Raw genomic sequence first — 27860 nt, forward strand, 5'->3', positions numbered from 1 at the left:
GTACTTTTTGATAATGAATAAATTACAATAAACAATGAAAAAAATTAATACTTTTTATCACAATTCTTTTTCGCGTGTTGACCCGTGAGTCACCATTTTGAAAGTCGTGGACTACTGGACCGCCGCTTGATGGCCCTACACTGTATGTGGCCGACCAGCACAAAAGAAAAGAAAGAAAAAAAAAAAAACAGCCAAAGGCTAACATTAAAAATCACGCAAGCAAATATCAGCACAGAATAAACAAATCATATCAAGTACCCGCTCAACGCAGGGTACCCCACACGTGAGGCGGGTAGAACCGAAAACAACCCCCTCCCTGACTACTGCCTGGGGTAAAGCGCCCCAAAGACAAGACACACACACCCTCTGGCTAACCGAACTCAAGAGGGCGGTGACCCAACCGTGAGGTGAAAACAAATAAGAAGGACAACTCAGCCTGAGTCACTGAGTCACGCTTACCTCCCCTTGCTCACTGCAGCCGCTATGGCCAGTATAGGTAGTCCGAAAACGAACCCAGCGACCTCACATCGATTCCACGATTGGAGAGTGACGACTGAGCATTGGCGACCGAAGGGTGACGAAGAATGGCGATGAAGATTGATGAAGATTTGAAAACAAGATGACGGGGGAATATTGATGGTTGACGAATGATAAAGATTTTTAAAACAATGTGAGCCACAAAACAAAAACAATGCACAATGTAGTACAAAACCCCACGGCCATGAGCCCCCCGCCACCCTTAGCTGGCCCCTCAAGTGTTCCCCCTACAACGTTCCGCTACCAGCATCCTCCCCTACGACTGAAGACCCTACACACACACTCAGAGCAATCCCTCCACCACACACCATCCTAGTCGCTCACACACCATATTCAAAATCATAACCCCGCATAACACAATTTCACAAGTAAGTCCTCCCCCCCCCCTCAACACACACGCACACACAGACCTCCCCGCAGCCACATTCCATAATACATTTGTGAACCTGAAAGGCAGTCATCAGCCTGTGAACACGGTGTGGATCTGTTGCCAGCCAGATGGTCTCTGCCAAAGGATGCGTGACGCGCCAGCCCCACCCTGTAAGCAGAATAAATAAGCAGCTACACTAACCACCAGCCCCCTCCTGTAAACAGAATAAATAAGCAGCTACACTAACCACCCGCCCCCTCCTCTAAACACAATAAATAACCTGCTACACTAACCGCCGGGCACACCCTTCCGCCCCCGCACCCCGGCTACCCGTGCAGCAAGTGAGACGCGATACGTTACTTCTTACAAAACACACGCACACACACGTTCACACATTTATCGAGGGAAAAGAAAAAGAAATCACGGTCTTTTATTTAATGTATAAACATTATTGTCAGTTTGACGATGTACTCGGGCGGCCCGGTAACGCAACGGTCACCAATACAGTGAGAGTTGGCTGTCCTGAGTTCAGCTCCCGTCTCAGCCACACTGTTTTTTCTCTGCTTGTGGAGTCTGTTACAGGGCTGGCTGTCTTGCCATGATATATTCTTAGTTGCTGGCTCGGTGTAAAACATCAATCCTCCTCCTCCTCCTCTTGACGATGTACTCGGAGACAATGACATCATTACCTGTACCTGACGTGGGACAGATGCTTGGAAAGTTTTTTGCATAAATTTCGCGAAACAGTGAAGCACAAGGTTGGACTCCATTTCTATACCTGTGACGTTTGCAGTAAGAAACAAACTAGCACAATAATGTGAAAGCCACAAAAAATGCACATATCACACAGAATGAAACACATGCACACCCACCATGACACACCCAGACCCTAGATCACCGCATGTGAACGTTCGCAACAAAAGCGTGAGCACTTCTCACACTCACACCTGTCAAGGTGTTTAAAGGATTCTTCCCTGAACTGTGTGCACCAGTGTCACTTCTGTCCCGTCATTCAGGTGGGTGCTTTCACCACCGGGTGTGCTCAGGTGGCCTCTGTACGGTGTCTACAGGTAAGTCATACCTGGGGGCGCGGGAACTAAACGGCATTTGTTTGACTGTTTAGAATAAGCAGCGCAGAGCGTTTATTGCCATGTTGCTACACTTTCACCCTTGTTTTGTAAGGCATTCTTCTATTGACATCTATCTTTTTAAAGGTTGTTATTGTCTGTCAAACGTAGCATTTACAGAATCTCAACACAAAAAGTTCTGTAATGGCGGTAACTCTCACTTACTTTCATTATTTTGAGGCGTATAAGGTAGGGCTGTGGTGTTAGCACCCGTATTAAAACTCACTCACCAAAGTTCAATGTATGCAGCAGTCACACGAGGTTAAGGTTATTGTGTTGTATGCTGCCAACGCCCTTAAATGTTCACAGGAGAATGTGTTTGGTGTTTAGTTGAAGTCTCGGGTGTGTGTCGGGTGGAGAGCAAGCTCTACGATGGAGGCTCTCTTTCTTCGCTTGGTACTAGCAACACTTGTTCTGCTGAATGCATCAGGTAAGTAATATGTATGGAAAGTGTCGTGTGTTGTGTGAAGGTTCATCTGTGGTGTTTGTGAGGGACGAGTTGTATGGGACTCAGAAGTTACAGAATGTTCAGTGACTTTACACGATAAATACGATGAAGACAAAACAGCAGATTCCTCTGCAAAATTTATTAAATAAGGTTTTGTTTCACCTGTGTGTATAAAATTTGTGTAGTTAAAATTAAAATAACCGCATCAAAAGAACTGATCATTTTTGACTGTTTTGATTTTATTTCGACTAAAATACAGTTTTTTACCTCGTTTCTGTGTATCAAAGTTTGTTATCAAATTTAGCAGATCAGATATTCTTTATATCGATGTATCCTGTATTTTACAGATTCGGCTCTTCAAGGTAAGCAAAGTACATTATTCTACGGATATAGCAAACCTATAAATTACTAACCACACCCTTTTCCACTGATATGATCTTTGAAGTGTCAAAGGTCAGTGACTTTATACTCGACATAGAATACATTGCTGTTAGGACTGAAAAAATATAAAAAAAACATTTCCACTTGAAGAAACTCAATATTAAGCTAAAGATTGCTTATGTTAATTGTTTCTCTTCTCACTCGTAACACCATTTCCCACCATTCGAGTCCTTCTTCATAACTTTTTTTGCAATCTCATGTTACTCTTGTTCTTGTTATTTAACTCCTCTATGCATTTTCTAATATGCGATTTCAAAAATTGTGCATTATTAGTATTATTTATATTATTATTATCGTTATCGTTATTTCTGAAGAAATGGATGAAATGAAGGAGGAAAGTGATGACGTCAGCCGGCATTGCGAGAACACCGTGAGCGAGTTTCAGTGCGAGAGCAACTCGGGTTACACCCTCGAGGTGGACGTTAACAAGCTCAACGAACGTAAGTACATGTACTTTAAACTTTTACCTTCCTTTTGTTAGTTTTACTTAATAAACTTGTCAACTAACTGTAAGTCAGTGCATTCAAGAACTCTGATGTTCACATCACATCACTTACCAAACTCTGTAGCACAATGCTAAATGTGATGTGAAGGTGAAACATATTCTTGGGAAAGTTCATCTTACCTCGATGTATCTCTTTGTACTGTTTCTTTTGTGATTTGCTTATACTAGAATTAATACAGTTGGTTATTGTTAGCCTTTGTAACTGATATTAATAATTCATTTATACAAAATAGATAATATGTAGGAGTTAATTTTCCAAAGTCACTTGTCAGGATATTTGATCGAGGCCTGCCAAAGGTCGTAAAAATAAAACATACAAGGAGTATATAGCCAGTCATATTGCTTAGAAATAGGATTGAAAAGTCAGAACAAAAGAATACCATCCTTACTAAGGTTTGTAAAATCTATAAAATCATGTATCAATGGAAGCTAAACATTGTCGCAACCTAGAATAAGTTCTTTAAGAAGAACACCAAAACTGTTTTGACATGAAGTAACATACGACAACCCCTAGGTCTATCATGTTCATATTCAGGACTGCTAAATACATTTTCATTTTGGCTCCACAGGTAGCAAAAGCAGTCTGAGTTGATTCTTTCGCTGGACATCAACCACCTCCACAACTGGCCATCGAATACTGATGATGATGATAATGGTTACTTTTATTGTGCCCCATCCCAGCCCTATGAGCAGGATCAAGGCGCTTTACAAATGATATTAATTATAACAATAATAATAATTGGCATCCTATGGAAAAATTTACAAAAACAAAATTACAGGAAGGGAATGTAGATAACGCGTGTGAAGGGTAATAATAATGTTGTGTAGTGCTGTCTTATTTTTAAAATACTGAACGATTACAGTATACCTTATCCAGCAAGGATATAAAATTAAAATAAATGCAAAAAAATATGGGGAAACAATCCTTGAGACAGAAGAAAACTAAGGACAGATTTGTGTGAGCAGCCTGGTGACACATTTCAGTGTCGAAGAGTTTTAGTTTGAGTCTGTAACTGCTTGTCATGGGACAAGTCTTTTGAAAGAAGGGACAAGAAGGCTCCTCGGGTCACACAACCTGTACACAGCTTTTTTTGTTTTGTTTTTTGTTTTTTGTTTTTTTGCCTCGAGCGATGAAGAAGTTCATCCACCCTGCACATGTTTTATCGTGCTGTCCACCTGCACAAACAACAAAGTGGACTGAGATGAGCATGGCGTCCTGGAGGAAAGGACTGTTAGTCGACGCATCAGCTGAACCTGTAGAAGTTAAACAAAATGTCACAACCGGGCACTCGACTGATATTTGTGATGGTGTTTACTGTGCACTTGCTGTGGCTTGGTGTGGCTTTGAAAGGAATCTGCATCGTTCACAGGACACGCCCTGTCAGCAAACTGACAGCCAACTAAAAACCAAATACTTGCCTTTTATGAACATTAAGTTTGTGCTGACTGCTTTGCTAAGCCAACCAGGTCACGTGGACCGATGTGTCCTGTGACAAGTCCCACCTTTGTCGACAAAAGAAATGCATTAGTGTGAAAGTCACTGTCATGGTCTTCAACGAAGTCAGGACTGCGTGCATGAATTTTGATACTCAAATAATTTCTTTTGTATGATAAGAATCAATGTTTTTTGCATGAACTTACTTGTGAACGTTTCTTTTCTTTTGTGAATGTTGATGGCTTCCCAGCCTGCAAGAACTCTTGGGTCCCTCATGGGACCTCTTCGGGAAGAAAGTTGGGTCCCTCTCGGGTTTTGGAAGCGGGACCCTAAGGGGACCTCGTAGGGAATTCCCACGGGTTGCCATGTTTTCCCACGAAAGACCCACCCACTTTCCCACGAAAAAACCATTGCATACCCACCGATCGCCCATGAGAAGTCGTGTTTTCCCATCAAACTCCCAACTCCCACTCCCCTCTTGCTGCATTCCTCACCCTTTCTCACTTTTACTTACACTGGTACACAGGCTTGCACACCATGAAGAAAACATTCAACAGCTTTTCAAAATCTCGTTTCCTCACAATGCATAAATAGTAGGCAAGAGATATCATTAAACAATTTTATTATTTACACCAAAAAAACTATTTTAACAGTTTACATTATTTAAAGCATTAAAATTGTTTTTGAACATAAAACAAGCATTCATCCAATTATTTACATAAAAATTGCAGTCAATAATTTTTTACCCCATGAAAGTTATTTTTGAAATAATTATTTATAACATAAAGTCAAACAATTTACATAAAAGATAGAAAAATATGACACCAAAAATCGATCCATGAGTGGTGGAATCCCTGTAGAAGAAAAGAAAAAAGTTACAATGTATTTACATATTTTGGATTTTGCTATGTAAGTAGAACTAACCTCTCACATAGATGAAAGCTTAACTCTTTCTTTATGCACTTAACACGGGTGGCCGATTTTGCCCTGCTCACTTGTACGCAGTATTTACATTGGGCTTATGCATTGTTGTAATTTTTTTAGGCCTTTACAGCTCGTGGTTTAAAAGAAAAAATTAATAAATAAGATAGTTTGGGCCTTTATGAACACAATATCTCCCTTACATGACGAAGGACGTACGTTTGAACGAAAGTCTCGCCGATATTCTACACTACCTGTCCTTTTCGATGGTAACATTGCGAACATCACGCATCTGAAACGTCGAATAACAAAGAAAGAACATCCCAGAGGATATTCCTGCTTAGATGAAGGAGAATTTGACCACGAATGGTGTAAAAATGGTTTTCATCTGCTCCGAATTTTTTGTTTGAAATGTGTAAAAAAAAAAAAAATTTTTCCAAACTTCACATAATATACCTAATTTTGGTTGGATTATCATAAAAGTGAGTTCACGAGCAAGATTACGGTAAAATTGTTCCACTTCTACACATTTTGATCTGTCATAATCAATTTAAATTGCTGTTCTATCTTGTTTAGTTATTTTTTAATAATTTTTTGAAAAAGGGTAAATTCATGCATACAGGGGGGTTTGACCGCCTTTAGCCTTGTGTAAAGAAAGAGTTAAAGCTTTCATAAATCTACTAATTACTAGTGAGATTACAAGAACTTGAACAAGAGTGGAATAAAAAGATTTTTAAACGGTAATGTCTTGATGGCCATTTGTGTGTATAAGAAGTTTTGGATAATATCTGAAAGTAACCAATTAATCTTTAGTACAAAAAGTAAAGTAAATAGGCCTACTGAATAAATCCACGAAGAATAAAACAATGCTCACATTAATAATTTTAACTTGACAAACTCATTTTGTAATTCCACTCACCATTAGATGGCATCACCTTCGAATCATTCCTCAATCCATGTCTCTTGGACTGCAGCTGTGCACAAATAGAAATTGTAAGGTAGACTTAAATGCTATTGTACACAATAATAAATTTGTAAATGTAGAGAAAATAATACTTAGATTCACTATTTTTTTTTTAAATTGTTCGGAAACTTGTCCTTTTAAGTTCATATTGACGTACACCTCAAAGAAATCAAAACCAAACAAAAACTACGCACCAATTAATATACTTCTCAGCTGAAGTGACTGGAAACTTTTTCCCCTTTGGTTCCACTGAGCCAACTCTGAAGAAAGCAGCCGTTTTAAAATTCTCCGTGCACGAGAGGTGCTGAACCTGTTAAAAAAAATCTTTAGTTGTTTCCACCATGTAAAATACTACAATACAAATGCAAAATAAATTAATTCACTGGATTGGGTAAGTTTAGGATATAATGCTGAACCCTACTCCACTGATGAGATCAATGGTTGCATGATGAATATAGCTACAAACCAGACCCAGTCTCTTAAATAAACCCTAGTGGGGACTTCAGAGAAAATAATGGCATTAAGTGACTCAAATCACCAAGTTAATTAAGAGTTTAATCAAAGCTGTTCTTTATGAAAGTAGAACAATTTTAGTGGTCATAGTTAATAGACACACAGACTGCTCATTTTGACACCATGAAAAGCAAGTGACAGAATTATTTATAAATAAAATCTATGCATATAAAATACTACATTATTTTGTACTTCATAAAATGTGTATTATTTTTAATGCAAATATTACACTGACCACACATTCTTGTCAGGAGAGTTAACCTGTAAGCTGATGCTATGCCTGCCTGTTTGTTAAATGGTTTATCAAGACTGTAAAGCATAACATACATATTAACTGATATATTAGCTAAAGCTAAAGGTAACATTTAAAAAAAGGTGTCTAGTACTAACACATTATACTTAAATGACATACCACTTTTGTTCTAATTCATTTCTTCATCAGCTCCTCTTTCCCCATATTTTGAAGAAGCAGGGTGACCTGATTCAGTTTGTGAACTACATTCTGTAGTGTTTTGCTCTGCTCATCAACTTTGCTGAGAACTCTGTTCAAAAATGTATTTGAAATCAAAATGTTACTTTAGTCTTTAAAGTAATGACAAAACAAAACTATGGATGTAAGTCTATTGACAATTTTTTTAATTAACAGAAAATGTTTAGATGGATATAATAAGGATGTGCATGTAGACCACTAAAAAACACAAAACCTGTGCTTGTATAGTGATCCTGATGAAATCATAGAGGGAGACAAAATAAACTTACTGGTAAAATTCACTGAGCCAGACCTAGTCAGTGTGATCTGCAATTAAAGATTGTTATAATTAGTTCTTTTGTAAATCATGTAAAATAAACTGAAAAAATGGCATGCAGCATTTTAAAGACAAAGAAAAATATATGTGATCAGATAAGTGATTGTTAGAAAAATGACAGACTTTGACAAAGTTCATTGCATAGCATTGGATTTAATACATTTTGTTTTAATTTCAAAGTGTATAAGTACAAAAATAAAATTCTTTCTTTTGCTTTGCATTAATTTTCCAAAATTTTAGTTGTTCAGAAAGCAATGTGATTGTCTCGTTGCTTTCCCCTAGAATGCACCAAGACGTTTGGTAATCGCCGCACCACTGTTATTGAGAAAGCAGACGACGAATTTCAAGCATGACTCAATGAGTTCATGTCATAGATTTCAACTTCGAAGTTAATCATCAATGATACGAGAGATTGTGTGTGTGTGTGCTTTACCTCTTGACTAGTTAATTTGAACCCATCATGCACTGTCCTCTTGCTTCCGCCAATCGTATTCGCGCTCAACATTTCGTTTCTGTAATTAGTAAATACGTGCAATTAGTAGGCAAGAGATACGATTAAGCAATTTGATTATTTACAACAAGAAGGATATGGTTAAACCATTTAAATTATTTACAGCACATATAGAAGACAGTGTCATGTAAAAGCGAGTTGCCAGTGGATGTATGTGTGAGACCTGCCGGGTACAACACGTGAAACATTTCACAAAAAGCACTACAATACTTATATATGATCATAAATTATTCATGACTATCCACTGTTATAAAGTATAGTTGTTTTAATGGCATCTTTCACTTAACTTTATTAAGACTTACTTCAGAAATCGGCGGTGTTTCACTTGAGGATGGACGTACAGTTCAAAATGTCTGCGTGCCGGTCAAAGCTGAACCGGCCGATGTGACCGCTGATTAACCCGCAGGTACACGTGGGGGAAAAGAGGGGGGAGGGAAAGAGCGGGTGGAAGGATGCGACACGATCACGTGGCTACCAAATCGAGAGCGGCTGAAGAAAAAAAGCGCGATGGACGCGTCAGTTTAGGATCGAATTACACGCTTCCCATCCCAAAGTCTCACTTCCCTATCGGGGCCGTTCAAACACCCAAAGCCCATGCAGGCTGGGTTACCTCAGGAAGGATATGTGACTACGGTTCACTAAAGTACATTCCTAAACTCATCTGCCCCTTCCCACACCCCCTAAAAAAATCTCCGCTGATCTTTAACATCCACCAATTTAGTCACACTTACTGGACTTAGTCGCTCAAGTTTACAGCTAGTGTCAGATACCCTTGTCAATCTAGCAGTCTACACAAAAGTTTGTAAATAAAATGCCATGGGATGGCCCCCTAACGTCTATCAGGTTTGGTATGGGCGGTTTTATTTTTCACTCCTCGACTAGTGTGGCGGTTGGTATTTAATGTCATATCACAACAACACAGCCAGCCATACAAACGGGTGTCTCGTGCACAAAAGAACAGTGTGTTTGAGATGTCAGGACAGCCGGTCTTTTTCCTATTGGTATCAAGTGCAGTGCCCTTTGAGGGCAGTTGTCCGACAGTCCCTATAACAGACACCCAGGCCTCAAACAGGGTTTTCACCTAAGGACTGACCGTGTTTAATAATCAGTGCGAAGTGGACCGTTAAAAGCCCTGCTCCCCTCCTACACCCAAACTAACCTAAATGCTGTCTGGGTGTGTCGGGTAAGTGTAACCGAGGTTGAAAAACGTGTTCGGGTAGACGTGAGGCAAATGCCAATAGCGATGATGAATGACAGACGTTTATGTTGGCTCGTGTCTGCCTTTCTACGAGACCAGGGAGTGGTCTCCCTCCTCTATTTCTTCAGTTGACATGAACTAGAGCGAGCTATCACGCTCAAAGTGTAATTACTTTAGGTGGAAGGTAAATATAAAGGTTTTATTATGGTAGTCGTGCTTTCTAGGGCAGACCCAACAAGCCATAAAAATCGTTTCTTCTTATGCGGCCTTCCTACCGCAGTCAAAGGTGTTTAGCCGACAACCTGAACAACAGGTCACTGAATAAATACACAGTGTCTGTAAAGGTGAAAGTTTCACGAACGCCGCTAGTTGCTTGGGGATGTGGTTTAGTGCACTTCAGCTGATACTTGTATGCCATGTCACCTTTCAAGCTGACTATTTTGGAAGTTTAATAAACAAACATGCGCGCGAATTCACACACACACAGAGCTGTTTATACACTTCATGTAAATACAAAGACATAACGACGAGTGATTGCAGAGACAGAGATACAGAGACGCCGACAGAATCACTGACGCTCAAATAAATACCAACAAATAAAAAAAGTAGATGGAGGTGTCAAATACTGATGAAAGTCACGCCACCTGTAAAGGTCTGCTACACATGACCATATTTCTCATGTAGTCATTTCTATAATTTACCTTTTATGAACATTATTTCTATCTTACTGATTTCCTTTGCAAACAATTTCGCGTGGAGTGGTGTATTCTGTGCCTTCCCGGTGCTCACCCAGTTATTTTTCATCTTTAAGCAAATCATCCATCCATCAATCATCCATCAACCATCATCCATAATCATCATCTAGACATTCGACTCTTACAGTAAATTGCTTACTAGGATCACTTCAGGAAGTATACACTTGAGAATACATGTATATTGAGGACACAAACAGCAGCAACGGCTTTGATAAGAATCTCGCGCAGGGACTGCCGCATGTCAGAAAGAAGAAATGATCATTTTAGTTTCCTTTCTCCTGCCTTCCTCTGCAGAAAATGTGGCGCATGAAAGTCAATAGGGAAAGTTCTATTTACCAAGATATCGACTGGTCCATAGTGGGAGACAGGGGAGACAAACCCACATGTTAATCAATATTTAGTATGAGGGATTGTGTCCCCTGGGGTATCTTGCCAATGTCCGACATTACAATGTATATATCCTTTTCACAGGTACTTAAAGCTTATAAAGAATTTTAGATTCTAAGCCACATTCATTCCTGTAAACTGATTCTTCTTTTTCCTTGTTTCATGAGGTTGTTGTCATTAATCTGTATTTTCTGGTGTTTTTTCTATAAATTATGACTGCATGAATTTGTTTTCGGAGGCAAACCATGTTATTCATCCGTTTAATCCTTGAAAGGGCCGCTACCGATGACATGGCTTGTAGAATTAACATTAAATGCTTTCATCCCAACACCTTAGACAGAATTTGTGTTGTCCCAGGTCAACTATCGGAAGTAATCACTCTCTCTGTCTCTCTCTCTCACGAACTGATTCCAACTCATCTCCGGAAATGCCTTCGCTTGATGAATTTAGTTGTCACTCTTGATAGAGAGTAATGATAATTATATTTAAAAATGAAGAAAAAATACTTTTTATTTGTCAATTTTATTGATTATGAATCTTGTAAATTTCCAAATATTTAAATTCCATTTCCTAAGATTTATTACTTCTGATAATCACTAAATAATCATGTTGATTTTGGCTTCAGCATTTGACCGCTACAATGTAATCAAAAGTGCAATATACGAATAAATAAAATGCTATCATTACTTTATGAAAATGAAGAAATAGTAAAAATGTTTTTAATTCTGAAATTTTCACGCAACATAAAGAATTTATTATGTTAATCAGCTTAATCTTTACTGAAGAAAGTGAACTAGAGGAGACCGTACACTTAGAGAAACATTCCTGAAACAGTCTCTCTCTCAACTAACAGCATCAACATGTAAAATGATTTTGTCGAGAGCTCAGTGAGTTGTTTCTATTGACAGTTCATTGAACACTTAATGACAGTAAATTAATTACCACTCTATCTGACGAATTATTAACCATTATTTTGTGACAGGTTACTGAACATCCACTTCTATACTGACTGTGTGTCCAGGGTGGACATCACTGGACACTGAGGGCCGGAAGTTCAGTGAACCTCTTCATGTGGCTGAAGGGAGCCGCGGAGCTGGTCATGAAGTCCGGCGCGGTGCCGGGCCAGTGTCGCGGCTGACGGACGTAGTTCACGTGCTGCTGACTCGGGACTACGTCCACCCTGCTCCCCCGGCGCTTGGGGGGTATCTTCTTCTTGCTGTCATAGAAAATAGAATTGAACTTACCTCCTTCGGGAAGTGATTGTATCCATTTATTACTGGTATTGTCCCACATTGTCATCTAGATAACTACCGGCAGGACTCTATTCAGGTGTTTGTGTAAGAAAATGTCTTCAATAGTTTCTAGGGATAGGGGAAGAGCTTACAGAGAGCTTGCATGTAAACCTATAAATATATGTCTGTGATGGCCTACCTCTTTCTTGTACATTATACACAAATAAACATAAACACACAAATATTCTGTTACATCGGCAACATCCACCTTGTCTTCACAATGAATTATTCGACTAACAATATCAGGAAGCTCTTTGACCTTACTTCACTGCCTGTTGACAATAAACATTCCAGGATTCCTAGACAAGATGATGAAGCAAACATTTAAGACAAATGGAATGCAGAGGAAAGCAACAGCCAGTACTGCAATATAACACATTTACAACAAACGGGATTTAAATGGGATCGGGTTGTAAAAAGTCAAGGAGAAGGTAGTATTATAATGTTTGAACTGTAGGAAGTGAGGGGTTTGAGAGCGCGTGTTCTCGAGGTCAGCTTTTTGTGCGAGCACTGCTCGTTATTTCTCCAGGTACCCGCTCAACACTTGGGTGAGGTGTAAAAATACGCTGCGCCACAAAGGTATCGAACCCTCTCGTATCCCCGGTTAAGCATCCAGCTACTCCCCTCGGCTACAGTATGCCGACTATACGACCGACGGAAGTAGTGTGAGCTGCAGGTGATTCACGAAACAACCTTCTACCTGGTCTTCGCAGTTTTGGCGCAGCACTTGGTGCACAGGTGCAGCAGCAGCAGGAGTAACACCAGCAGCGACACGGCGAGGGCGATGGCCAACCCCAGCACCAGATTCTTGTCGTAGCCCGTGTTGTTGCTGTTGGTGGCGGCGGTGGTGGTGTTGTCGATCACTGCGATATATCATAGCAAAGTTTTACTTTCTTATGTGCTCCAGCTGCCTATTTTTTTTTTTTTTTACTTCGTTAGATGATTCTGCAATGTAATTTGCTGTCAAACAGAAACGACAACGACGACGACGACGACGACGATGCTGATGATGAAAAGAAATAAAGAAATACAAACAAAACTGAAAAAAAAACCCAAGAAAATTCAGCTTGCGTGTTGTCGTGCATAGTTTCATGTGTTTGCTCACCTGCATTTTTACTCACAGGCTCACACGCAGATTCGTCAGCGGTGAGTGTGAACTGGGGGTCACATGCGCACGCATAGGAGCCGGGGAGGTTGTAGCACCTTTGATCACACGGGTCAGCCAGTTCCGTGCACTCGTCGATGTCTGCAAAAGAAGCACAACCCTCATCGTCAGGGTTCTTGTGCATCTCGAATATCATCATCACAAGTGTGATCTTCGGTTAATTTACAGTTGTAGCGTGTGAATGATGTGTGAAACTGCTAGGAACTGATGTTCTACAACCTTCACAGAGATTTCACATCTTTGAGGCTAGCAACTGATGTTCTACAACCTTCACAGAGATTTCACATCTTTGAGGCTAGCAACTGATGTTCTACAACCTTCACAGGCAAAGCCGTCCGCCATCAGTCGGTACCCAGGGTCACAGTCGCAGGTGTAGGATCCTGGCTGGTTGAGGCAGGTCTGGCCACACTTGTGTCTTCTAATTGCACATTCATCGATGTCTAGTCACATGGTGAAACACAAGAGGTAGCAATCGTCGTCATTATCGAGACAATAAAAATAACAACAAAATAACAGCAGCATAAAACATTGACCATCATTCTCATCCGCTTGTATACAGACGGAAGCAGACAAAGTCAAAGATGTAGAAGTCATGTTCTATGTATGTAAGATCATAATAAACCTCCGGTAGAGAAATACTTACCATCACAAGTTTTAGCATCATTGCTGTTTAGGATGTATCCTTTGTAACATAAGCAGGATCTGGAACCCTGGTTCTCGATGCAAATGTGATCACAGTCGTTGATGGCATCGGGGCACGGATCTGACATGAGAGGTGTACAGATATTTTAAGAAGTCATCTTGTAACAAGATAATGAGAAGATCTCTCTCTGTCTCTTTGCCTCTGTCTCTGTCTCTCTCTTGCGTTCAGCAGATAACCTTCTTTCTTTGTCAAACATGTTGGTCACGTCAAATACTTGAAAACTTTGGATTAATAAATAAAAAAACTTTTTTCTTAATGTAAACATAGCGAAATGCACAAATAATCATTTTACTGTTTTGTGTCTATTGTTAACATCACACACAAGCAGACACACTTACACACACTCACACATACCAACAACTTACTTGACTGAAACTGAGCTTTGAAACCTCGGTAACTGTCATCAGTATCCGAGCCAAACAACACAGTCAAGATGTTACCCGACCCGCGCATGACTGGAGGAAGAGTGTTTCCGCACAGACTAAACAGGGAAAATAATTATGAATAAATTAATTAATAATAAAGAAACCATTATTTTGATTACCATCATCATCATAAGAGTCCTTGTCAACTTTAATGTTTGTAATATTTCTTGACAACAACGTGTTGCTTTCCTTAATCAACTACAGGCGAAAGACAATAATTCTGACGGGAATTCTATTGAGATTTACTTAGGAAAATATTGTTAATTTATGTGTGTATATATATATTGCAATGCATAGATCATCGGAGATAAATTACTAGATTATTATGTATTGTTTTTATCATTTCGGATCAAGTAATATGTGTTGTAATGTCGTGATATTGTTTTCTATTTTATTTTCTTTCTATAAAATACATTATATGTTTTTTTTCTAGACGTTGCCTGGACATCACTCATTTTGTATGGCACTTTCTTTGCTAACACTTGGAGGTTTAAGGCACTTGGGAATCTTCTACCCTTGCGATTTTCCCCGTAAAAAAATCGCTATTATTGAAAAATTAGGGTTTAAAATTGAAAAAAAAACTTTATTGGAACAAAAGTGACATAATTAGACACAAAACTTAAATAGAATGATATTTTTAAACTTAAGATTTGTTTTGCATAGTAGTCATAAATAACTACACACAGCATTGAACATTCGACCCCTTGGTAAGACAAATGGACTTTGAAAAGGCTGCCTAAAAAAAAGAATTGTTTGGTATATTCTTACTCTCTCCATGCTGTTCCTGACAGAGGGTCTTCGACGATCACATAATCGAACATGCAGGCGGTGTAGTTATACCCCGAGTACAGCCCGACAGGTTCCAGGTCGAAATCCAGAAATTCGAGCTGAATGATTGTCCCGGGTAGGGCGGTTAAATGCCAGGTACAGTTTCGTTTCAACTTGGGGTACTCGTTGGGGTAGTTTTCACTCCAGAACTCTCCGTAGGCACCCGATAGGTTGCCGCCACACCCCTGAGCTGTGGTTCGGATCATTGTATGTGGTTAGCGCTTAAAGAATTCTCAAATTAAACCCTAGAAATGTGATTCAAAATTGCAAATATTATCAATCAATCAGTCAAATGGATTGTTTGTAATTTTTCACTTTAAACTTTTTCCTTTTTTTTTTTTTGCAATGAACAATGAACCAAGAGTTTGTGACGATGCCTAGGTGTAAAATTTAAATACTGTTCTAGTAGAACTGGTCTTGGCATTAACTGTAAGTAAATTTCTGCTGTACTTAAAGTTTATTAGCCTGTCCTAATATATCCTTCATTATGAAGAAATGAGCTCACTCAACTTGAATTTGTCAGCTCTAAATCTTTATCATTTCAGTTACTTTCTGTCAGCATCTGTGTCAGGATGTAGATGTCTGAACTTTATCTCAACCTTTTTGTTTGATATGTGTGAATACACTGTCATACTGTGGTTCAGGCATGCATGTTCAAAAACAATATTAAATTTTTAATAAAATAAAATTACAATACTTGTCGCAAACCTTCTTCCAGTAAAACAGGAGAGCATAAATTTATTACAAGAAGGAATCACAAGTGTGATTTTCACGATATACTTAGACCAAAAGTTCCAGACATTACCATCAATGGCCTCAAAGCCGAAGAGAAGCAAGAAAGCAAGAGCTTCTATCAGGTGCTTCATTCTTGTTAACGGTCCAACCTCATCTCCAGATCGAGTCATTCAGCGACTGAAGCTTTCCCCAGCTGGAACAGAGGCTTTGAAATCCAAAAGACACGTGACTGCTATAAGTTCTTATCGCACAAGACCATAAATAAGACTGCGAGCCTCCTGGTCGTCCACGACAAGTAAATTATTGGCACTTGAGAGCTGATGGACAGAAGGTAGGTATACCGAGGAGTTATCTTTTGTACGGTTTAAAGCTGCTTTAAATTCTCCCCCCGCCTCCACAAATAATCGCTATTATTATTATTATTTTGTTGGTGGTGGTGTTACTATTGGTGTTACTGCTGTTGTTACTGTTGTTATTGTTGTTGTTATTGTTGTTGTTTTCATTGTCGCACTTTGTTCCTACAACTATGAGCGACACCACACAGACACTCCTTTAAATGAGAAGAAAGTTGTTAATTAAGTTGTTATACAGACACTCGTCCCTCTACTCATCCGTTAAATCCACTCAGAAGGAAGCTTTGTTATCGCTGAGGTGTAAACAAGGCTTTATACAGCCAATGGGAGATGTGAGGTAAACAAGGCTTTATACAGTCGATGGGAGATGTGTTGTAACCACCAATCATCGTAACTGTCGTATCCCGAGGACCACCTGTACCTGCTTTTCGTGCTTCTACAATCCCAGAGCAGCTTACTCATAGTCATTTTACGATAGCAGTCGATGATATGTTGATGTGAGGCGATTTCTCACGGGGACTTAAGTTCTATCGATGACAAATTTACACCAACACGTGAAATTTACGGGATATGTCGGGGCTGAGACGGAGGGCAAATATCTCAATGAGTTTACTACTGAAAGGGAGCAATACCACACTCTGCGTCTGGCAACGATCTTGTAAATCTTATTGTCTTCCTTCGTCTTAAAGCATTAGTACTTGGTCTGCTCATATCTGGAACCGTTTAAAAAAAATCTATAAATAATATATAATTAAAACAAGTTTTATTTGTACAACTTACGTGGGGACCAAAATGAACCTACTCGTACTGTCGTAATGAATTCTGTACCGACAGTATGCGATGAAACAGGAGAACTCAGGCTTTGGTTGATTAGAAATTTTCTCGTTTTTTTGCATTGTAAATTTAGTTAATTGTCGTCAGGTCGAGTGTGGGGGCGCTGCGCTGAGAGTCAGCAGGTGGACTGGTAGAACTTTTTATACTTCATAACGCACTTTCTAACCCCTTCCCTTTTAACTCGTCTTTTATTTCGTCTGTTGGTCTACTAAAGTAAGTAAACCAACCATTTCTGGGCAGTCGACAGTCTACCTATACTAATATGTATCTAAAATATTCTGTGTACTTAACCGAATAAATAGTGTTTATAAATAATGAATAATAAGCATAATGGCATAATTCTAAAGTCAATCCAATCCTTTCACGATATATTGACCTTCTGTTGTAATATGATTGATATATATATATGTCTGTGTGTGTATGTATATATATATGTCTGTGTGTGTGTATATATATATGTCTGTGTGTGTATATATATATATGTCTGTGTGTATATATATATATGTCTGTGTGTGTATATATATATATGTCTCTGTGTGTGTATATATATGTCTGTGTGTGTGTGTATATATATGTTCGTGTGTCTGCACACGTAGCTACATTCATGCCAGCGCGTTGTTATGTGTGTCTAACGATCATGCAGTGCACATTACTCAGCTCCTAAAATACTCCAGCACAATCTCACAATGTTTGCAAATAATTTATATATTCTGGCTGCAACACGTTGCAGTTTAGCCTATCGACCTCTAATTAATAAGTGAATTTCCCTTATTTTCACCAACACGAAGATTTCACATACACCATCTATGTATCCGACAGTTCGTCGCCGGTTCTTCAAGTTATTGGCATAATACCATGCACATTAATTATTGTGCACTTGATTCTATCAATAAAATTACAAAGGCGGTGTACAAATCAAAGACTTCAATAGTATGGCGGGTCCAGTAAAACATTCCATTCCCTCCTACAGTTCTGACCAAGACTTGTCGGGGGCAACCCAGAGAACTGCCGGCCAAATTTATGGTCTCGGAGCGATAAGAATCATATTGCAGTCTCGTAGCGTGTGTGGAGTTGTGTCCCGTCGTAACCTGACAACGCCATTTGGAGAAAAAAGAATCTTGAAACTTGAATCTTGAGAGTTGGTCGAGGAGAGAAGGGACTTAGAATACATCCTCCCCCATGTTTCTCTTTGACTCTAATGCCGTTAATGGTAATGTTTGGGAAAATCAATGATTTTATTTTAAAAATCAGGTAAAAATTCTTCGCAGTAAAATAAAAAAATAATAGGTAGGTGGTAAATACGTAGGTGGGTGGGGTGGTGTTCGAATCAGAGTTCACCAGGCGTTTTACCATAACCTGATCACAGCTAACGGATGTGGTGGTAACATTTCGGGGGACTACGGGCAGTTCTGAACTGAGACCTACCTGTTATGAACCCCCCAAATCCACAATCCCGTCATCCACAAACATCAGCAACAGCCATCGGCCACGGTACTGGCCTGGCACTGGAACACACTTGATGACGTCAGACATCCACCGGACCGTGGCTCAGAGAGGTCAATCATTTCTCAGAAGTGGGTGTTCAATGATTGTTTTAAACCCTGGTTCTTCAATAATTTCTTGATTTTGGGTTGTCAGGAGTGTGAAGTTAGTGACTTTGTAAGCATTATGTGAAATAATTTGTCAGAACTGACTATATAAGTGTCAGCATTCCTTTTTTACGGAATTATCACCAGTAAGAGCTCTCGAGAAATTGTCTTCTTTTACTTAACATCTGTAAAACTAACCACAGTAGCAAAACTCAGTGAGAGAGGGCTGTCTTCAGTAAATATTGGGGTGTCAGAATAGTTATTACGTATTTTTCTGTTTTTCATATATTTATCTACAGATCAATGAATGATATACTGTCCGTTTTATTTGATAACCTTTTGCCATCTTTCAGTAAGCTCCATAATTCTTTGATCACAGAAGGACCTGTCTTTATCGGCGAAAAACTGAACAAGGTGTTGATTTACAGCCTCATCTGAATTGAAAGTTGTACCACACAAGGAGTCGAAGTCTGAAGGTGGAAGGTCAGGCAAGTATGGTGGGTGTGGCAACATGTCCCATCCAAGCTCCAATAACTGTTGACGAGGGATCCAACGTGTGTATGGTCTGACGTCGTCATGACGGAACACGACTCCTTCAATATAAACGAGCGCTGGACGTTTCTGGATGATGTATTCGTTTAAACGGTCCAATTGCCGACAGTACACTATACCAAGACTGTTTGGGCACCATGTTGTTGCGAACAATCCCCTTTTACAATCAGTATTCACTGGTTTTTAAAAAAAATCACTTTTGTCGCATTTAGTAAGCACATCGCGAAGATGTACGCGCGTCCAATGAAAGTCTTTGAGTTCATGAGAACTGATTTATCCCAGCTTTAACAGGTGAATGATGAATGTTCGATGTTTCTGCAATCACTCCTATAGTATTTCGTGGGTTTGACTCGACCGATGGATTTATTATGACACTGTCAACTCCATAATTGTGGAATACAATTGAAATAAAATGTCATCGCCCGACAATTTTTCATACAATAAAAATCTCCTCCTCATAAGCATTTAGTTTTGATTTGAATGAATTAGAGAGCTGCCGAGGCAAATATTGTGTCTAAATAATTTTGAGGATTAATACAGTTTGACAGATTTGATTTAATATGTAAATAATTACTAACAGCGCAAAGAAAGAAATATGAATGTATAATTTTTAAATCAGATTTTTATTTTTATTTAAGTTGTTTGAAGATTGTAATGAGTTTTTTGCTTTTTTTTTTTGGGGGGGGGGCGGGATCAGACATTCGAGGCAAATTGTTTGTTGTAAATAAATATTAAATCCTTGTTTATTTTTCGCTTTTAACGGATAAATTGTTTTGAAGATTGTAATGATCATTTTTTTCTCTTTTTGAGGGGGTCAGGTATTCACAACAACTAGCCTGAAGTCTTTGAAGACTCAAATTCTTTGTTGTAAATAAATATTAAAACCCTTTTTTTTTCTTTGTATGCCTATATGATAAATATTTTTTGGTCAGGCATTTGTGACAAATTCTGTGTCGTTACAACCATGTGTATCTGCTTGTATATAATTAAATTGTTGAATGTCTATTTTATGTCTGCTGTATTTACGCAAAAGGGCTGAGAGGGGCGTTTGAAAGGATGAGGGATTTGAGTTCTCCTAAACCGCAGGGGCAATGCACTTTAAGCTTCCAAAACATGCCGGGATGGAGTGTAACTTCCTTACGGCCCATTTCTCAGCCCGAAGGTGCCCTTTGGGGGCCGATGAACTCTTGCAGGCTGGATAATCACGTGACGTCAGCGCCAAGATCAGTTATCTTGTGTTGTCGACGTGGCGGTTATTAAAAAATAAATGTTTAACAGAAGTCAAAAGACTAGTATGTCTCTTATTTCAATTTTATTTCTGCTTTAACATGCTTAATTATATCGAAGTGTCAGTTATCTTGCGTTGTCGACGTGGCGGTTATTAAAGAACAAAAGTTTAACAGAAGTTAAAGGACTAGTAGGGTGCAATATCTATCTATAGACTTAGCTAAGAGTGGTGTATGATACTCTTCTTCCTGATGAATACACCACTTTTATTTTTCAATCATTTGCCTACAAACATGGCGATCCTTAAAGAGGCCAAAATGTGGAGGTCGGTTGTAGTCGTAATTACCAGATGGTCTGAGTTCTGACTGTGGCCGTGACCTTCACACCGTTAGTGTGTTTCTGTATAATCCTGACTTCAGTGTTGTTATCATCTTTCTGTGCCGGTGATGTTTGCATTCGTGTGTGTCTAAGGATGAAAGCTGCGGGGACAGTGGACACACATTAGATTGAATAGTGTAATTGCACTCCCAAGTAGTGCTTTAAATAATTAAATAAAAAGGAATTACAGAAATTCATCAGATTGTGTGCCCTTGTCTTCTGTTTTCGATTACAATTTTATATCCTTCGTCATCTCTTTAATTTCCGTTTAAATACTGCTTTAACATGCTTAATTATATCGAAGTGTCAGTTATCTTGCGTTGTCGACTTGGCGGTTATTAAAGAATAAAGGTTTAACACAAGTTAAAGGACTAGTAGGGTGCAATATGTATCTATAGACTTAGCTAAGAGCAGTGTATGATATTTTCCTCCCTGATAACTGCACTAGCACACTCCTGTCTTTGTTTTTAATCATTTGCCTACAAGTGTGACTGCATTTAAACTTCATTAAAAATGTGACTATTTTTTTTTTTATCAGTGAGTACACACACTAAGCTGCTGTGATTAAGAAACATGCTCTTTTATTTTACTCAAAGAAACTACATTATTTATTTCTACTACTGTTAATACATCTATAAGAAGAGTAAATAAATGTGTGGGAAAAACCGAAAGTGGCCTAGTAAGATTCAACGGTTGAATCCGTACTGACAAGTCCAATTTACTATTTTACCATTAGGATTGCTACAAATGTATTTACTTTACCTGAGGTACTTGAATCTTTACAAGTGGGCTGTACTGGTACTGACGTTCTATCACTTAGTACAGTACACATAATATAGCCGCACTCACTTAAAAACAAATCTCTACACTGTAGTTTATTGCAATAATTATGTATCATCGCGCTTCTGACATGAATAGTTAGGTCACGTGATGTCCTCTAACTAATAACCTTTCTCAGTGATGAGATTGTAGTATATTCTATATTATATTTATGATGAAGTGTGCCTATTAACACACCAGACCATGTCCCTACAAGCGAGCGGCCTGTCTTGACCAACAATTCCGTTCACGACAGTCAGAACTCAGTAAGGGGAGTGTACTGCTGCTGCTGTCTGAGCATTTATCTGCGTAGTTGTTCCCCTTTGACTATTACAAGCGACTGTGAGAGTAATTCTTTTTATTTACTATGTATTCCAGCTGAAAAAAGAGGCTGAGAAAGAGTTGAGTTTGTTTCTGTGTGTATTTTCTTTGACTCTGTGGTGCTACCCTGACGCAGATTGTTAGAAGAGTGGAATGTCTTCAACGTGAGAACCTGTTGTCTCAAACACTTGTTTTGGATTTTCTCATTGTTTGACTCTTTTTGTGTGCTAAGTCTCCTTAAAGTTTTCATGAGTTGGATATTTTTTTCTTGTTCAATACACATTAAAATGGAAGGAATGTAATTCATAAGTTTGCATATATAAATATATTTTAGAAAAAAACAACTGATTGATAAAGACTTTGTTTTCTGAAGACATTTTGTCCTGAATTTGTGAATCAATAAAGCCCTTTGTACATATTAAGCGTGTCTCGTGCTCTATCTATTTTCTTAACTTACCCCTATTGTCTTACTCATTTATTTTATGAAATCCTTTTCACACGTACACAACACAGAAAGAGAGAGACGTACATACACATTGAAGGCAAATGTTTTAAATAGTTACCATCACAAATCCTACAAATCTTAGTAGTTTGTTTGCTCTTAATAAACTAATTGGACTTTTTTGGCAATTTTAGTATAATTAATAATTCATATAATCTGAATATATAAACTTACGTATAACAACACCAAATCTATGCTTGCATGCACAACCACCACACAACATGCATCAACCATATCAAAATTCTGGAGTATCTTATCTATCTATTCTCTTATGCTATGCACAGCCGTAGAGTCCGACACGGCATTCCAGCCCTTTTCCTTCATTCTCCCTATTCCACTTTTCTCCAGTTTTCCTTTGGCTCCTCGTTTCTCGCCGTCTGAGTCATCGTATGCGACGTGGAGAGGTCTGCTGTCTGCTGGCAGAGCACATGCCAATCATCGCTAACGCCTTTGTTGAACCGCTGTGATGACTCGTTTAGTTCTTTCGTTGGTGGATGGTGTTGGCCGAAAGATATGTAAGTAGCGCCTGAGCATCTGTTTTTTGGGTCAAGCTGTTCTGGATGGTTTGTCCATCTCTATGATTTGGACCCCTAAAGGAGGGTGCTGATCAACATGACTTTAAACATTCCAGTTTTGATCTCTGGCTGTTTAATGCCTCCATGTGCTCTGAGTGAGGCGAAGGCAACAGGTTCTCGAAGAAAAATTCCACTCTTCTAACAATCTGGTCAGGGTAGCACCACAGAGTCAAAGACAATACACACAGAACAACTCAGACTCTTTCGTCAGCTGGAAATACATTTTTTTAAGCCCTTCACCCCTCTGGATAGGCATCGACATGTTAGCTTAATACTGTTGTCGATGTTTTGGTAGAAGGATTTGTTTTTTTTAAAGGGTGGAGTGCTGGCGCCACGACACCCTCCCCTTTTCAGTCGGAGCTGGAGCCGTCCTTGGCGGAGGCAGCCAGCCTGTAAACAGATGCACATGCAGAGAAAGAACAGCGTGCCCGAGACGAGAAATAAACTGAGGGCAGCACTTCACAGATTTAACAGCTACAGCGCAACGTTGCCGCTCACTGCGCCAGCTGGAACACAATTTAATTAAAAAAAAAAGACTTACTCCTACAGCGCTTTAATAGTCAAAGGAACAACTAAGCAGACAGCAGCAGTAAACTCCCCTTAACGAGTTCTGCAACCCCTGGAACGGATTCTTTGACACACAGGCCTCTCTTCTAGGGACAATGAGGATGGTGTGTTAATAGGCATACTTCATCAATAAAATATAGTATATATATACTACAACCATCACTGAGAAGGTTTATAAGGAACATACGACTAACTAATTCATGTCAGGACGCGTTGATACATAATTATTGCAATAAAAATACAGTGCAGAGTTTTTTTTGAGTGATGCGGCTTATATTATGTGTTTCTAGTACTAGTGATAGACGTGTCAGTACAGAACCCACTGTAAAGATTCAGTATCCTCAGGGTCAAGTAATACATTTGTAGCAATCCTCATGGTAAAATAGTAAACTGGATCTTGTCAGTACGGATTCACCTTTGAATCTACAGGCCACTTTCGGTTTTTCCACAGCATTTATTTAACCTTCTTATAGATGTTTTCAACAGAGAATAAATAATAGTTTCTTGAATAAATAAAAGAATTACTGGCTGAATCACAGCAACTTAGTGTGTGACCAACTGAAAATCACATTTCATAATGAAGTTTACATGAAGTTGTAGCAAATGATAAAAACAAAAGTAGTCGCATTATCAGGAAGAAAATATCATACTCTGCTCTTAGCTAAGTCTAATAGATACATAATATGTGCACCCTAGCTAGTCTTTTAACTTGTGTTAAACCTTTATTCTTTAATAACGCCAACGTCGACAACGCAAGATAACTGACTTCGATATAATTGAGCATGTTAAAGCAGTATTTAAACACTGAAGTTAAAGAATACAAAGGATATAAGAATTGTAATCGAAACAACAAGACAAGACAAGGGCAGACAATCTATCGAAATTTCTGTAATTCCTTTTATTATTAATTTAAAGCCTACTTGGGAGTGCAATTACACTATACAATCAAATGTGTGTTCCGCAGCTTGTCACCCTTAGACACAAACGAATTCAGCACCACCCATGACGAACAGATGATAACAACACTGAAGTCAGGATGTACAGAAACACACTAACGGTGTAAGGTCACGCCACATTAGAACTCAGACATCATGTAATTACGTATACAACCGACCTCCACTTTTTTGACCTCTTTAAGGATCGCCATGTTTGTATGCAAATATTGAAATAAAAGTAGTGTATTCATCACGATAGAAAGTAATCATACACCGCTCTTAGCTAAGTTTAGATAGCTATTCACCCTACTAGTCTTAACTTCTGTTAAACCTTTGTTCTTTAATAACCGCCACGTCGACAACTAAGATAACGACCACTTCGATACTAATTTAAGCATGTTGAAGCAGACAATAAAATTGAAATAAGAGCCATACAAGTCCTTTGACTTCTGTTCACTTTATTCTTTAATAACTGCCACGTCGACACAAAAATAACTGAGCTTCGCTCTGACGTCACGTGATTACGCTTCTATTAAACAGTGTCTCCCCACACTACAGACAGTGACACCTAAGACGAAGTCTGTCGAGGTACCGCTCGTTACTGACTTAAACGCAATAGGACAAACAACAGTTGTGTGTGTTTTCTGCTAACTCGTTGTATGTGAGTGATGGTACTAGTGTTATTAGGATTATTTATTTACAGATATATTTTATATTTTGTCTTTGAACCCTCGTTTCAGTGAAAATTTGACTCACAACAGTTTCCCATACTGGTAAAGTTCTTCCATATTTTAAACACCTTATTTTAACGTTGATAATACTGATAAGATAAAATAATGTAATGTGATTTTTTTTAAAGAGCTCTCACCAAGCGGTCTACAACCACGATAATAAACAACACGAGTACCTACTGTCTCTGCATGTTGCTGCTCACATAACCCTTTACAGAACAGGGCGGTGCAGATCGGGCGAGGGTATTTCATTTCTAGAATTTCTTGATGCCACACATATGATGAGATCGTAATTGATACTACAGTTATTAAGATACAGCAACAAATACTCTAATGGGGTTATATTTTCTTAAGCAGTGTCTGTAGAACTCATTCATAAAAGAAGAAAATATACATAATCGTAACTACAAAATGTTTCGCACAAAATACTTATTTTTTCTGTGAGCGACCTGGGAGAATAAGCCACGCATGCCGCAGGGTGAAGACCTTACGAAGCAGGACGTGATTGAGACACTGAATTCTATCGCTGCTGATGTCTGTGTAAAAGCTGGTCGTAAAACACGAAGATCCACAAAGAATGGGATGTGCCATTCGTGGCCAGCTTCATGTCAAACATCTCCTACAGTAAGACCGCGAGAAATCCAGATCCTCGCTGCAGCGGGCAGTGAACTGAAAATAAAAGATAATCAAACAGGGAACCCGGATCATTTCTCACAACCATGTTGTTTCCTTGACCACAGAAGAGGTTTTTGAAGGAACACGATATCTCGATTATTGTCTAGGAGGCCACACAACTTTCACTCAATATGTTTGCTTTGTCACTTCATGCGGGACAAATATTATCCGCATGTCTATTGTGTATAAGTTACTCTTCATAATAATATTTTCGACTTAAAAATAATTAGAATGTTAATGGATATAAGCATGAGCTAGCAAGACATTCCATCTGTCAAGAGAAGAAACAACAATATTTGACAGACAGCTTGTGAACCTTAATTTCTGTTTAGTCTTGAGTAATAAACCTTGCAGTGTACCGCAGTGAGAGTTGCCCTCAGTCAATGGTATTAATTGAGTGCAAGAATATATTTTGTCACAATGTCACAGGTGCAGAGCGCCTTCTACAATACAAGGTGCACATGAAACCTTGCGCTCGCAGCAGCTCCAGCATTTTACTTGTAGGAATGGAGGATGTGACTCCCTTGGTCACTGTGCAACATGGCAGCTACACACATCATGGATGCCAGCATGTCGAAGTTCTAAATATAAGCTACTGCATACACATTGAGGTTCAACATTAAATCATAAAGATTTGTTACAGTTGTATAATTTGTTATTAGTAGAAAGAAAGAGACTTGTCCACACGAACTGATATACAAGATACAATTAATTAAATGAATCTAAAAGGTTGTTAAACAATAGTAAAACCTTTAGAGTCTGTTCAGACAAGCAATCCCTCTAGGCAGGTGTGTTTCATCGTGCAACACTTAATGTCTCATCACCGACTTCAACTAATGATGTGTTTGGTTCGGTTTCAGTGCAAAGGTTGCGGCAGTCGGTGTTCACCAACAGACAAGTTGCTGCATTTTTGTTATTAACAGGTGCCTGGATAGTAATACTATGAACATTAATTTTAGTGACACACGTGCTGATGTCTCTTCTGTCACATAAGCTGAAACACCTCGTCTGACACCATAACTCTTCTGTCAAACCTGTATGGTTTTGGTTCTGTAACATTTACTTATGCGTCCAGCTGTAGTCTTATATGTAAACACGTGTTTTCAAGCTGACTAAAGATAAAGAACTAATGAATAACTTGAGTCAAAGCAACAACAATAAAACAAACACAAATTTTCATGTTGTTACAAGTAAATTTGTAGAATAAACGCCAAATATCTTGTCTACAGCAGGTTTATTTTGCATCGTTTTACACTGAAATGTCCCTCACTGTCATTGTCTGTTCTGTATGATGCCCTGTTAGTGATTGTGTATCATCGTAGTCCTCTCGCTCTTTATCTCCGACACAACTACAGACTTTGTAGAGACACAACTCATCGTCTCTGGATGGTTTTAGACAAGCACATTAAACGGACAACATCCAGTGGATATAGGCATTGGATAACTGGGAGTCACCATGTATAAATAAATCAGTGTAAATTAAGAACAACAGCGACAATAGAAAAAAAACACGTTTAACGGCTTTGTTTCCAATAGCACCTTTCATATAAGTATTCGTTCTCTCTAGATGAGAAAGACATGCTTTTCCTGTTGCACAGAAATAAGACCCAACATTACGAAACCGATTCCTCCGAAAACTGCTCTGTGCTGCTAGTCTTTGCAACATGTGACGCACTATCAATAGTCACAACACCATCTCCTTTTGCGCAAACGTTATAAATGTAATTTTGCCAACG

At 38.8% G+C, this 27860-nt stretch overlaps 1 protein-coding gene and 1 long non-coding RNA gene across 3 annotated transcripts; one reads left to right on the top strand and one right to left on the bottom strand.

Moving 5' to 3' along the window:
* Positions 1 to 1823: 1823 nt before the first annotated feature.
* LOC112556912 lies at positions 1824 to 5068 on the top strand. Of its 2 annotated transcripts, XR_003097851.1 has the most exons (5): positions 1824 to 1977; positions 2365 to 2464; positions 2830 to 2844; positions 3238 to 3363; positions 3998 to 5068. It is a non-coding gene; the product is annotated as an uncharacterized LOC112556912 (long non-coding RNA). The 2 variants fall into 2 exon arrangements; XR_003097850.1 differs by lacking the exon at positions 1824 to 1977 and having other exon boundaries at positions 2244 to 2464.
* A 6371-nt stretch (positions 5069 to 11439) lies between these two features.
* Positions 11440 to 16323, bottom strand: LOC112556900 (tolloid-like protein 2). Its single transcript, XM_025226343.1, has 8 exons — positions 16137 to 16323; positions 15272 to 15521; positions 14444 to 14559; positions 14019 to 14138; positions 13693 to 13815; positions 13316 to 13456; positions 12911 to 13073; positions 11440 to 12134 (listed from the first exon to the last, which is right to left on the bottom strand). The coding sequence occupies exons 1-8, from the start codon at positions 16234 to 16236 to the stop codon at positions 11948 to 11950; spliced, it is 1200 nt and encodes a 399-aa protein (XP_025082128.1). The 5' UTR covers positions 16237 to 16323; the 3' UTR covers positions 11440 to 11947.
* Between the last annotated feature and the right edge of the window lie 11537 nt (positions 16324 to 27860).

Source organism: Pomacea canaliculata, linkage group LG2 (genome assembly GCF_003073045.1).
Source record: "Pomacea canaliculata isolate SZHN2017 linkage group LG2, ASM307304v1, whole genome shotgun sequence".
In the NCBI taxonomy this organism is placed as follows: Eukaryota; Metazoa; Mollusca; class Gastropoda; order Architaenioglossa; family Ampullariidae; genus Pomacea; species Pomacea canaliculata.